Source organism: Giraffa tippelskirchi, chromosome 10 (assembly GCF_054371585.1).
Source record: "Giraffa tippelskirchi isolate mGirTip1 chromosome 10, T2T-mGirTip1v1.2.pri, whole genome shotgun sequence".
In the NCBI taxonomy this organism is placed as follows: domain Eukaryota; kingdom Metazoa; phylum Chordata; class Mammalia; order Artiodactyla; family Giraffidae; genus Giraffa; species Giraffa tippelskirchi.
This window is the reverse complement of record NC_137284.1, coordinates 4,559,184-4,572,207: the sequence shown is the minus strand read 5'-3', so window position 1 is coordinate 4,572,207 and position 13,024 is coordinate 4,559,184. Positions and strand designations below refer to the sequence as shown.

Sequence of the window (13,024 nt, the reverse complement as noted above, 5' to 3'; positions counted from 1 at the left end):
CCCCAGAGCCTACTCAAACTCATGTCTGTTGAGTCGGAGATGCCATCCAACCATCTCATCCTGTCCTCCCCTTCTCCTCCCACCTTCAGTCTTTCCCAGCATCAGGATTTTTTCCAGTGAGTCAGTTCTTCACATCAGGTGGCCAAACTATTGAAGTTTCAGCTTCAGCATCAGTCCTTCCAATGAAGGAGGGTCGAGCCGGCCCAAGAACGAGCATTCCTAACCCGTGCCCACGTGGGGCGGACTGAGCTGGCCCGACCACCCGTTAGGAACGCCCTTCTCCCTACCCCTGGGAGGCCTTTATAGCCCCTCCCACCAGGAAGCTGAGCCCCGCCCACCAGGGGGGCGTGTGGTCGGGTAAGTCCCGCCTCCACCAGCAAGCTCTCCATCCTTACTGGCTGGTGGGAAGGGACGCCCCTTCATCACGGTGCTGTCCCCGCCTCCGCCCAAACCCCGGGGCGGGGCACTGCGCCTGCGCGGTGGAGCTCGGGTTTAGCGCCTCTGCGCGGTCCGGGTGGCTGGCGGAGACTCTATGGCGGACAGCCGGGAAGAATCGGAGCCCCTTCTGAGCCGACCCCGCGGCAGCAGCGGCCGCGACTGCCCAAGGGGCGTACCCGCTTGCAGCAGCGTCCGAGAGGGCCCTGGTGAGCCGCGGCCTGGGGAGGGGCCGGGCCGCGCGGGGACGGCGCGTCGGGGTCCCGGCGGCCAGTGTCGCGTCCCTGCTGTCGCTGCGGGCGCGCCCCCCTCCCCCGGCCGGGGTCCGATCGGGCCTTGCGGAGGGCTGGGCGGCTGCGCCCTGCGGACCCCGATCCCGGCCTGGGCGTGGAGCTGGGGGCGCGGGGTCGCTGGGGGGTGTCTCGCCCTTCTCCACCGACCGGCTGGACGGAGAGGCTTGGCTCAGCCCGGGGACAGCCAGCCCCGTCCCCCCGCCCCACCCCCCCAGTCCCCTCCGTGCGCCCGGGACCTCGTACTTTCCGTGGATCGCCTTGGTGACTCCTAGGAGGAAGTTCCCGTTTTGTCCAGTTCTTATGGGGGAAAGTGAGGCACAGAGAGGGGCGTTCCCTTACCCAAGGTCACACAGCCAGGAAGTGGCCGAGGTGAAATTCGAACCCAGCTGGGAGTGAATTGTGAGGCTTCCCAAACCGGGGCAGCTTCCTGCCTTTGCCCTCTGCAGCTCTGGCCTGCCCTTCCTGTTTATCCGCAGAAAGACTGCTGATTCCTGGGGAGCCCTGGAAGGGTGGAGGCCTTCCGTCCCTGTCAGATCCCAGGGGCATTGGGTGCAGGATTTGGGAGGGAAGGGCCTCAGCCTTTTATGGAGGGGGAAACTGAGACCCCGAGAATATCCACAACTGATGCAAGATCACAGCCCTGGGACCTGTCGCAGCTGCTGCTGGCCCACACGGGGTGCTCCTTGAGGGGCCAACGGGGATCCTGCTCCTCCTCTGTTGGGGGGTTTGTACTGTGTGCCCAACTGTTGGGGCGGGTCCCTGACCGGAGGTAGGAAACATGCCCACCTGCCCATCTCAGAGCCTGTCCCAGGACAGTTCTCCATCCAGCCTGTGCCAGGCCTCCCAGGGCCCTGGACAAGGAACATAGGACATGGTGGTGTTCAGGAGGAGCAGACTTTGTGTCTGGAGGTCCGGGTGCCTTTCTGGTGCTGCCACTTCCCGGCTGTGTGACCTTGGCAGGTGTAACCTTCCTGTTGTTGTTGTTGTTCGGTCGCTCAGTCGTGTCTGACTCTTTCCGACCCCATGGACTGCAGCACGCCAGGCTTCCCTGTCCTTCACCATCTTCTGGAGTTGGCTCATACTCACGTCCATTGAATCGATGATGCCAACCTTTCTGAGTCTCAGTAAAACGGAGGTGGTCACTAGGGCTGCCCTGGAGGGGGGCCTTGTGAGGATTCAGAGAGAGTCTAGGTGCCCGGCCAGGTGGCAAAGCAGGTGCTCACTGGTGCCAATAGGTGTTCTGGGCAGAGAACTGTGATCATTGCAGGTCCAGCCCCGGGAGAACGCCCAGCCAGGCAGCTGAGACCCTCACCGTAGAGACAAGGACTGGGGCAGGCAGTGTGGCCGGTGTGGGGGGGACCCTGGGGAGGGCTCTTTGTCCTGCCCCGTGGCCTTGGTGAGGGCTTCTGAGAACACAGACAAGACACTGTGTTCTGGATCTCCCTGGCCAGGCTGTCCAGCCAGGCTCTGGGGACCCTCACTGAGTTCCCCCCCCAGCTCCCGTGCGGGGCTGCTGGATAGGACCCTGAGCTCAGGGTCTGTCTGGCCCGCAGCCGGACTCTCCTAGGAACAAAGGCGGGGGAAGGCTGCTGCTGGGTGCCCCTCGGGCCCCAGTGGGCCCCTGTGGTCAGGTCCTGATGCAGCCCCTCCTCGTGGACCACGACTGCAGGGTGGGGATAGTGGTTTTCTCTTCCCCTCCTGGTCAGGGAATGACCCTCTTACTGGTTATGGAAAAGTCAGAAAACAAGGGATTGCTATGCTATAGAAGGGGCTTTGAGAAGAATACTGAGAGCAAGTGTTGATGAAGGGCTTGCTGTGCATAGTGCGTTGGCTACAGTAACCCATTCAGCCCGCACATCAGTCCTGTTGTGTAAGGCCTGCAGGAACTGAGGCACAGCGAGGTGAGGGGACTCGCCCAGGGTCACACAGGCCCAGCCAAGGGCTCAGGGGAGCTGGAGGCAGCGAGGGAGGGGAGGCCTGGGGCAGGGGGACCAGCGCAGGGCTGACGTGGGACAGGGTTTGAACCCTCATGTCCTTCGTGTTCTGGCATCCTACCCTGGTGTGCCCAGCGGGGAGACGGGGGTGTGGACGGGTGATTGCCTCCCCCCCACCCCGGGGCAATGAGTCCCTGGACCGCCAAGCTGCAGGATGATGCTCCTGGCAGGGCCGACGGCCTGGGCGAGGGCCTGGAGGCTTTGGAGAGCTTGGCCTTGGTGGAGCCAAGTTTGGGGTGAGTGGCAAGGAGGGCCCAGGATGGAGGAAGCATCAGGGGAGGAGGTGGGTGGGCGGAGTGTGGACTCTCTCCTGGGGCGGGGGGGCCCCAGGGAAAGCTTCGAGGTGCAGGTGGAAGGCTGCTGCAGCGGGGGACAGGGCGGGAGGGTCCCCGGGAGGTCTGGCGCTTCGAGGGCCGGGTGGCCGGAGTTGGGCGAGCCCCTTCAGTGCCCCCCAGTCCCGGTGCTGGAGCGAGCTCTGGGGCCTCTGGCTGCCTGTCTTATGCAGGAAGCTTGTCTCCTTGGGTTCCCTCAGGCTGAGCTCCGTCTCTCACCTGGGTTTTTGTGACATGGGGGCCCTCAGGCCACCCTGCCTCCCTGGGCTCCCCTCGGCTGTTCATTCATTCAGTGGGTCGGCAGGCATCCCCAGCTGCTGTGTGCCGGGCCCCGCGCCGGCCCGGGCTCAGTGGACGCAGCAGGGAACAAAACCGAGCGCCCTTAGATTGCAGCGTGCCCGGGAGGCTTTCAGGGGAAGCAGCGGTTGCCGCCTTGAGAGCCTGCCCGGGGGAACTCCTGGGCCCCTGGGGGTGAGCGTGGAGGTTGTCTGTGGGGGGACCCCGAGGTGCCGACAGACATGGTGCTTGTTCTCGGTGACACGGGAAGGTGATGGCAGAGACTGGACAGACCCCTGTCCCCGTCTCTGTCCATGGTCCCCCACGTCCCCCATTGGTCCCTGGACCCCGCTGCACGGGCCCTGAGGACAGGGGCAGCGGCCTCAGTGGACGGGAGACAAGAGCCGGCAGTGGTCAGGACCTCTGCCCAGGTGCCCAGTGTCCCCTTTCCCGGGCACCTCTATGCCTCTCTGTCTTCTCTCGGTACCTGTGAAGGGTGGTTTTGGCAGCCGCTGACCTCCAGGGACCAGACGTGAGAGCGGAGTCTTCAACAGGAACGGTGACCGGTCGGTTCAGCTCGTCTCAAAGCCCCGAGAGCCGCTGGGGGCTGTGTGCCGGCTCTGCTGTCCTGGGTACCTGGGCTGCACCCTGCCCGCCCCCCGCGGCCTCTCCGGGGGGTCTCCCCATCGCCCTGGGCTGCAGCTCCTCACGCCTTTCTCACACCCCTGTGTCAGGGAGCGGTCCTGTGCAGAGTCGCAGCGGCGTCCATGCTCGCCAGGCGGCAGGCAGCACCGCCGGCCCAGGGGACCGACCAGGTGCGCAGCTCGAAGCTCCCTGATGGGGGGACTGGGGTGCCGGGCTGAGGTTGGAGCCGCCCGACTCGTCCTGCCCGAAGGCCCCTCGTAGTCAGTCCTCCCTGGCCCCCGAGGACCCTTGTCTCTGCTTGGCGAAGGCTCCCTCGGCTCCTGCCCTTGGGGTGACTCGGCTGTGGCTGCCTGGGCCCTGTGGGCCTGTGACACAAGCTGGGGTGCGGGGGAATTAGGGGGACACGATGACCCCAGAAGGCCCTTCTTAGGTCTCCGTATGCGGAGGAGGGTCACGCAGCACATCAGGCTTCTAGATGTGATGCTGATGTGTCATTGTGAGACCCGTGCCCTTGTTTGGCAGAGGGCTGGCTGGGAGCACCACCCCGTTTCACAGTTGAGGAAGCTGGGCCGCGGTGTCCTGACAAAGGCCGCCTGGGGGCCCGTGGTGGGACGGGGTGGGGAGGGGGACCATGAACACAGTCCATGCACCAGGCCAGCCCTGGGGGTCCTGCACTTGCCTTGTGGGCCCAGCTGGGGGGTTGTTAACACGCACATTGGACAGGGGGCAATGGGCACAGTGGGGGCCGCTCCTGTCCTGGGCCTGGAGCCTGTTGTTCAGACCCTGCCCCACCCACACGCTGCCAGGCAAAAGGCATCTCATTCCAGAGCCTCAGAAAGTTCGCAGCCGGGTCCCCCGCCTTGCTATCCCCAGGAGTCCTGGGGTGGATGAGCATCTCCCTATCCCGCTCCTCACCCGCCGTGTCCCCTCTGCCCGCAGGCGCCGTGGCCAGGCGGGATCTGTGCTTGGACCAGGCTGTGGTCCTCATCGAAGACGCCATCCAGGTGGGTGGGCCTGCGCTTGCCCTGGGGCTCATGGGGGCTGGGCGGGCACTGGCCCACTGGCCCCTTCACCCCTGCCATCCTGGGGCCAGGCTGCGGTTGCTGGGCCATGTGGTCATCGTCCCCGTGCTGACCGGGATTTGGGGCTTGGTCCCCTCCAATCCTCCTTAGCAGACGTGTGCCAGGTGCCCTTCTGGATCCCTGGTCACTCATTTTGCCGATTCACCGTCTGCCCAGGGCCTGTCATGTGCCGTACTGCTCTGGGTTCTTTGAAAGATGCCCAGAGGTGGCACGAGCTTCCTTTGCCTGCAGACGACACCCCGGGTTAATCAGGGAGATAGACTGTGGAAGCTGGCAGTGGCCCCTGTGGGGGATGAGGCTGGGGGCATCCTGCAGGGTGATACAGCTGAGGCAGGGCGGGGTCAGCCTTGCACAGGAGTGAGGAGAGCCTCACAGGCAGACATAGCTGCGTGCACAGCTGTGCACCCAGCAGGCTGGGGTCCGTCCACTGGCTGGCTCCAGGGTCCGGCCCTCAGGCCATCTCCCTCTGCCAGGAAACCTCGGAGCTTGGGAGGGTCCGACCCTGCTGGGTGGCCACGAGCCCCTGGTCCCTGTGCTGGGTGGGAGTGGACTCTGTGATCCCCGGGCCGTGTCCCCGCCTTGGACGTGTCGTGGGTTGTGGGGCTGCCCTGCACGGGCTGGCTGTGCTGAGCGGCACCGAGGCCTCACCACCCCGTGTGGCCTCCACCTCCAGTATCGCTCCATCAACCACCGCATGGATGCCCGGTCGCTGTGGCTCTACCGGTGGTACTACTCCAGCACCAGCCAGTGGTAAGTGGGCACGCGCCCCATGGGGCTCCTGTGGCTGGGCCTGGGAGGGGGCTTCGGGGGGCAGGCAGGCTCCCCTCCCTGGGGTGGACGAGGAGCCACTGTCTCCCGTCTTTACTGGAGCAGAGGCAGAAAAGGCCCCTCTGTGGTGAGGGCTCCTTTCCAGAATCTTCCGGCCAGCCATGGCACCTGAGTTTGGACTCAGTGTGTGTGGTCTGACCACACACGGGTGGCCCCGGAGCAGGAAGTGTGGGCCCCGGCCTTTGGACCCGCGGAGTCTGCCCTGCCGCCTTCCAGGCATTCCGCCTGCTGGTCTGCTCTGTGGGCTCCTGAGCGTGGCTGGTTCGTGCCTTCTGACCAGTTTCGCTTCCTTTTCCAGGGTTCTGAGCTTCACCATTTTCTTGATCCTGGCTTTGGCCTTCGTTGAGACCCCTTCCTCGCTCACGCGCACCTCGGACGTGCGCTACCGCTCAGCCCCCTGGGAGCCGCCCTGCGGCCTGACGGAGGGCATCGAGGCACTCTGCCTGCTGGTCTTCGCAGCTGATGTCTCCGTGAAGGTGAGGGGGCACCTCGCCCACCTCGCCCACCTCGCCCTCCCGCCTGGCCGTGGCTTCCCGGGTTCATTCTTCCCCCTCCCGCAGCCATCCGCCTGTCCCCACTGTGCACTTTGACCCACGGAGCACAGACCTGCCTCTGGGACGGCCCTTCCCCCCCCAGACCATTGATGGGGGTTGGCCAAGCCATGGGGGGTGCGCAGCCTCGCGGGACCCGGGGAGGGCGCTGCTGAGGGTCCACAGTGCCACCCTGGGGAGAGACCCCTGCTGAACAAGAGGGGCCTGGAGGGGTCTTTTCACAGCCCTCACTGCCCCCACCAACCGAGGAAAAGCCTGGAGGGGAGGGCCCTGCCTGCGGGCCCTTCAGCGGTGGTTCAGCCTCTGTGGTCTGGCCCCGAGGGGCACGGGTGAGCCTCGGTGGGTGTGTGGCCAAGAGCCCTGGGCCGTGTCTTGTTTCTCCTTTTTTAGCCTATAATGTGGTCAGGAGGTCTGGGGGTCTTAACCTGAAACTGAAACCAGTGAGTTTTCATTGGCCGTTTTTGAACGGCCGAAGGTGCGAGAGAGCGTGGGTTTTATCTGCACGTGGTGACCTCCAGGGGGGTCAGTGAACCCACCCCCCCCAAGGCTGGCCCCTGGGCGGCCGCTCTGGTTCCTGGTCTTTTCCGGAACTGTCCCTGTGCACCGCCTGCAGCGGTGACCGGGCAGGCAGGACGGCCATGAGGACAGGCTGGAGCGGGTCGGTGCCGCGCCCGCGGTCACAAGCAGGCTGGGCGAGGCGCGTGGCCTCCCGCCCGCCCAGCGCCCAGCTTCCTGCTCCGAGTCACACGGGGACCAGGCGGCTCCTGAGGCCGCCCGGCGTCCACACGGCGCGGGCCTCGCACCGGCTGCCCCCGCTCAGCCGCCGTCTGTCTTGCAGAGCTACCTGATCGGGTGGGCCCAGTTCCGGAGGAACCCCTGGCTGCTGGCCTACCTCGTGGTGCTCGTTGTGTCTCTCCTGGACTGGATCGTGTCGCTGAGTCTCGTCTGCCGGGAGGTGGGTGGTCAGGCGGCTCCGAGGGGGGCGGGGAGCTCTGGAGGCGGACGAGGGGCGCAGATGAACGGTGCGGGGTAGTGGGGAGAGCCCTGGGGCCCTGCAGAGGGGGTGGCCAGGCGGCTCCGAGGGCAGCAGGGAGTTCTCCGAGGGGTAGGGGCACAGATGAACGGTTTCGGGGTGCAGGGGAGAGCCCTGGGGCCTTGCATCCCTCTGGCCCAGCTCTGCGCCATCCGGCCCACGTCAGTTGCCCACAGGCCGGAGCCTTGTCCCCACCTTCAGGCCCAGGGAAGGTGTGAGGCCCTGGGGGTGAGTTCCAGGGTCCCACCTGCCATCAGCAATCGACAGCCCTGAGGCGTGCTGCCTGCATCTCTGCCTGCCCGGAACACCCAGAGGCACCGCCCTGTGATAGGATGCTGGAGGCTGGTCCCAGGTGCTGCCAGCCGGGAACGGCATGTGGACAGAGGCCAGCTGGCACCCCTCCCCCTCCCGCCTCCCTCCTGCCCAGCGGGGCAACCGATGTAGCTGTCAGGGGTGTCAGGGGTGGGTCCCCAGCTCACAGCAGGGCTGCAGGGTGGGGGGAGGGTGCGGTGCCCCCTGCAGCCCCCCGAGCCTCCTCCATGTTCCTGCACAAGCACCCTCCTCCCTGAGGAGCTGCTACCTCCTCCCCACCAAGGAGAAGGCTCGCCCCTCTCCCCAGACGGGGCAGAGGCCAGCCGAGCCACCGCCGGCTCCGTTTCTGAGCGATGGTCACTGTGTCCATCTCGCGTCACCGAACATTCTGGGTGAGGGTCCTCCGTGAAATCAGGGAAGAGAGAGTCACGAGGGCCCTTTCTGGGCACAGACACTGTGTACCCAGTGGGGAGGACGGTGTGGCTTGTGGGGGCTGGGGACCCGGACTCAACACTTGCAATCTCCCTGCCCCAGTGCCACACCCCTGGGTCTCTGTACACAGGGACCTTCACTCCTGAGGGGCCCAAGTCCGTGGTGGTCCTGCCTCTTTATTCCTGGGGTTTGGGGACAGTTGTTCATCCTGGATGTCCCTCGGGGGAGCCCACACAGGCTTCCCTGTCCCTCTGGGTGGCAGCTCCCCAAGCCTGCCATGGTAACTGGAGCTCTGCGCCCTGCCCACCGGCCCCCAGTCCTCTTCACGGACAGCTGTGGTTCAGAAACACCATCCTCGGGGGTGGTCCTGGGAGAGGTGGGGGGACGGGGGGCAGAGTCCATGCCCGCCCGCCCGCCTGTCTGCTGAGGACAGCTGACTGCCTTACTTGGGGAGGGGCTGGTGAGTCCCCCCGGGGCCACATGGGGGCCGGTGCTGGGCTCTGCCAGTGGCCAGGGTGGGGAGGTCTGTACTGTTGGCCCCAGGCATGACCTCCATCCCCATCCACCTAAGCTGTAGGGGGCAGGCGGCCAGCTGAGCAGAGGTGGGGGTGAGGATGCCCAGTGCGGCTGCTAGCCGGAGGTGAGGGGTGGGTGCCCTGGGCTGCCAGGCGGCCATGGAGGGCTTGGGCAGGGAGGGGAGGCCATCAGCTTTGTGTTTGTGAGACAAGAAGATGCCCGCTAGGATGTGTCTGGAGTTGACAGCGTGGGTTGTAGATTGAATGTAGAGGGACTCTTAATATTGTAAGGACAGACCAGTTCCCTGGGCCATGAGGCCAGCGAGAGGGGAGGAGGGGCTCAGGGCGTCCAACATGTGGTCGGGCACGGAGCGGGTGACACAGGTGTCAGGCGGGGGGAGGCCCCTGCTGGCCAGGCAGAAGCACAGGAAGTGATCTTGGGCTCAGAGACTTGGCGGTCACCGCGGGCTGGTCCAGTGCCCTCGGGCAGGAGGGTGGATCGGCTGGAACAGGAGCAAGGAACAGATGAGTGAAGGGGAGTGTGGCGTTCTTGTTGTGAGTGGAACGTATTGAAGCATGTGGTGTGTGTGTGCATGTGGGGACGGGGTAAGAGTTCGGGGGGGGCTCTGAGGGGCCAGGGTCCTGAGCACAGGGAGGAGGGCCCTCGGGTGTGACAGGAGGGGGAGAGGAAGGGGTGTATGTTGATGTGTGTTTGTGTGAGCATGGAGGTGCGGGTGTGTGTGAGCACGTGGAGGGGTGGTGGTGTGTGCGTGTGTGTGAGTGTGGAGGTGCAGGTGTGTGTGAGCATGGAGGTGCAGGTGTGTGTGAGCATGGAGGTGTGAGTGTGGAGGTGTGTGTGTGTGTGTGTGCATGAGTATGACTGTGGAGGTGCAGGTTGTGTGTGTGTGAGCATGGAAGTGTGGGTGTGTGCACGTGTGTGGTGGAGGTGTGGGTATGTGCACATGTGTGAGCGTGGAGGTGCGAGTATGTGTGTAAGCATGGAGGTGCAGGGTGTGTGTGTGCGTGTGTGGAAATGTGGGTGTGTATGTGCACGTATGAGTGTGGAGGTATGGGTGTGTGTGTGCATGTGTGAGCATGGAGGTGCAGAGTGTGTGTGTGGGCATGTAGGTGTAGGGGTGTGTGTTTGCATGCGTGTGAGCATGGAGATGCAGGTGTGTGTGTGTGAGCATGGAGGTGTGGAGGTGTGTGCACGTGTGAGCGTGGCAGTGCGGGTGCATGGGTGAGTGTGGCGGTGCGGGGTTCCTGCTCAGTTTCTGCCAGTCTGGTTTGTGTGGGAGGCTGGGACCCAGAGCATATGAGGGGCTGGGGGCCGCAGATTGAGGAGGCCTGGGACAGCCCCCAGAGGGCAGGACAGCGGCTTCCCAGACAAGTCCAGGGGCGCCCGCCCTCTGCGAGAGTGGGGGTAAGGGGTCTAGGGAGACAGGCTGGTCACCCCCCTGGCCTGGTGCTGGCGCATCTGGGGGCCTGGGGGCCCTGGGTTCTGACCTGGGCTTGGAGGGACGTGGAGGTCAAGGTTGGGCGAACGGGCAGCCTGGGGACAGCCGGGGCTGTGGCCGTCCTCACAGTGTCAGGTCTCTGGGCCTCTCCTGGGGGCTGCACTCAGGGTCCTGGGTGTGGGTCTCTCGCAGCCCCTGCGGGTGCGCCGGCTGCTGCGCCCCTTCTTCCTGATGCAGAATTCCTCCATGATGAAGAAGACGCTCAAGTGCATCAGGCGCTCGCTGCCGGAGATGGCCAGGTGGGCGCTGGGCCACGTGGGCGCTGGGTCAGGTGGGCGCTGGGGCCACGTGGGCACTGGGCCACGTGGGCGCTGGGCCACGTGGGCGCTGGGTCAGGTGGGCGCTGGGGCCAGGTGGGCGCTGGGGCCAGGTGGGCGCTGGGCCAGGTGGGCGCTGGGGCCAGGTGGGCGCTGGGCCAGGTGGGCACTGGAGTCAGGTGGGCGCTGGGGTCAGGTGGGCGCTGGGGTCAGGTGGGCGCTGGGTCAGGTGGGCGCTGGGGTCAGGTGGGCGCTGGGTCAGGTGGGCGCTGGGGCCAGGTGGGCGCTGGGCCAGGTGGGCGCTGGGCCAGGTGGGCGCTGGGGACAGGTGGGCGCTGGGTCAGGTGGGCGCTGGGGTCAGGTGGGCGCTGGGCCAGGTGGGCGCTGGGTCAGGTGGGCGCTGGGGACAGGTGGGCGCTGGGGTCAGGTGGGCGCTGGGTCAGGTGGGCGCTGGGGTCAGGTGGGCGCTGGGCCAGGTGGGCGCTGGGTCAGGTGGGCGCTGGGGACAGGTGGGCGCTGGGTCAGGTGGGCGCTGGGGTCAGGTGGGCGCTGGGTCAGGTTGGCGCTGGGCCAGGTGGGCGCTGGGTCAGGTGGGTGCTGGGGTCAGGTGGGCCCTGGTATAGGTAGGCACTGGGCCAGGTGGGCATGGGGTCAGGTGGGCATGGGGTCAGGTGACGCTTAGGCCAGGTGGACGCTGGGCCAGGTGGGCACTGGGCCAGGTGGGCACTGGGTCAGGTGGGTATGGAGTCAGGTGGGCGCTTAGGCCAGGTGGGCGCTGGGCCAGGTGGGTGCTGAGTCAGGTGGCCACTGGGTCAGGTGGGCATGGGGTCAGATGGGCATGGGGTCAGGTGACACTTAGGCCAGGTGGGCGATGGGCCAGGTGGGTGCTGGGTCAGGTGGGCTGGCAGGGCAAGGCAGGGATTTCTGCTTCCTGCTAGGGGCCTGGGGCTCCCTTCCTCTGGCCAGGGGGTGCTTGTGGGCAGGCAGGCGTTCGGGGGTCTCTGTCTCGCACCTAAGGCAGCCCTCTTAACGGCCTTGCCTTGACCCCTGCCCCCTGCTCAATCCTGCATATGCTTCCTGCCTTGGCTGCGACCGCTCACTTCCCTCCGTCCCTGACCCCTCACCCTCTCCCCGCACCCCCACCCCCATGACTCACGTGGCTGACCCCTCACTGCTGGCCCACATTGATGGCAGTGGCCTTTCTCCTCTGCGAGTCCCAGGGGTCCTTGGAACTGTTTCTCCTGGGACAGGTTCGCTAGGGTTGCACGTCTCCTGCCAGAGTCCCCTGAGTGGCTGAGCCGGGTAGGGGCAGAGAAGGGACCTGGCCCAGGGCAGGGAGCTCCCTGCTGGGCCAGGTCAGCGGTGCCGGGACCCCGTCTGCCCGGCGCTGAGTGCCGCTCTCCCCACCTCCCCCCCAGCGTCGGGCTGCTGCTGGCTGTCCACCTGTGTCTCTTCACTGTGTTTGGAATGCTGCTCTTCACCGGCGAGAAGGTACGGTGCTCTCTGCTCTCCTCCGCCAGGCAGCACCCCGTCAGGCAGCACCCCGCCAGGCGACCCCCAGTGCCACACTCTGTTAGTCCACTGGCTAGTTCTTGCTCGGCAGAGACAGGTCCCGGTTAGGCTGCCTGCCTGCCCACCTGGTCCCCGAGGTCCGTGGTGGCCTCAGCCCTCGCGGAGCATCCTGCCGGGCATCTCTGCCCCCGGCCTCCCGGCTCCGGCTGCCCACTCCACGCCCTACTCTCCCTGGGCATTCACTGACCCTCCTTCTCTGAATCCCTGTTAGATGGAGGCCTCTCAGACCGCCCGTCAGGGTGGCCCCTCTCAGCCCCTGCCTGTTTCTGCAGAGGGGACCCCTTCCTGCCTGGACCCCTCCCCTCCCAGCCCCTCACTGCTTCCCGGCCCCCGGCAGTTTCTTGCCGTGTGGAGGTGGTGTTTATGTGACTGTGTGTATGCTGTGTGTGTGTGTTTATCTCTGTGTGTGCATGCATGGGGGTGTCTGTGTCTGTGTGTGTATTTATGTAACTGTGTATATGCTGTGTGTGTGTGTTTCTATCTCTGTGTATACACGCACGGGGGTGTCTGTCTGTGTGTGTGTAACTCTGTGTGTGTGCTGTGTGTTTCTCTCTGTGTGTGTGCATGCGTGGGGCTGTCTATGTGTGTGTGTGTGAGTCTGGGTGGCAGGGGCAGCTAGGCTGGGAGGTGGCACCAGCTAACAGTATCTCAGGACCCATGTGTCTGTCCAGTGTCACTGCTGTTTATGGAGTGCAAGATGGGTGGGGTGGGCGAGGGTGCTCCTCGGGAGTGGGGGGGAGGGGTGGGCCTCTGACCTGGGAACACTGAGGGTCCCGAGGTGTCCGTGGAGGGCTGGCCCTCGGGTGGCAGCTAGGAGAGTGGCCTTGTGAGGCTCCCTGAGGGATGAGGTGGTTTTCTGTGCCTGGGCGAGCGCCTCCCGCCCACACTGTGTCCAGGGCACATGCACGGCCTGTGGAGTCTGGCTGGGAGCAGGCCGGCTGGCCCCCACC

At 65.7% G+C, this 13,024-nt stretch overlaps 1 protein-coding gene across 13 annotated transcripts in view; it reads left to right on the top strand.

Moving 5' to 3' along the window:
• The first annotated feature begins 468 nt into the window (after positions 1–468).
• TPCN2 (two pore segment channel 2) overlaps positions 469–13,024 on the top strand; it is a 29,173-nt gene continuing 16,617 nt past the window's right edge. For 8 of the 13 annotated variants that reach the window (XR_014067892.1, XR_014067888.1, XR_014067890.1 and 5 more), the window contains exons 1-8: positions 469–644; positions 4,065–4,145; positions 4,915–4,979; positions 5,731–5,807; positions 6,184–6,361; positions 7,275–7,391; positions 10,378–10,484; positions 11,921–11,993. Coding sequence is in view for 8 of the 13 variants with exons in the window: in XM_081537909.1 (XP_081394035.1) it covers positions 533–644; positions 4,065–4,145; positions 4,915–4,979; positions 5,731–5,807; positions 6,184–6,361; positions 7,275–7,391; positions 10,378–10,484; positions 11,921–11,993 (810 nt within the window). In the remaining 5 variants the exon portion in view is untranslated. The remainder of the gene's footprint in view (positions 645–4,064; positions 4,146–4,914; positions 4,980–5,730; positions 5,808–6,183; positions 6,362–7,274; positions 7,392–10,377; positions 10,485–11,920; positions 11,994–13,024) is intronic. The other 5 variants (XR_014067889.1, XR_014067891.1, XM_081537911.1 and 2 more) reach the window with 1 other exon arrangement.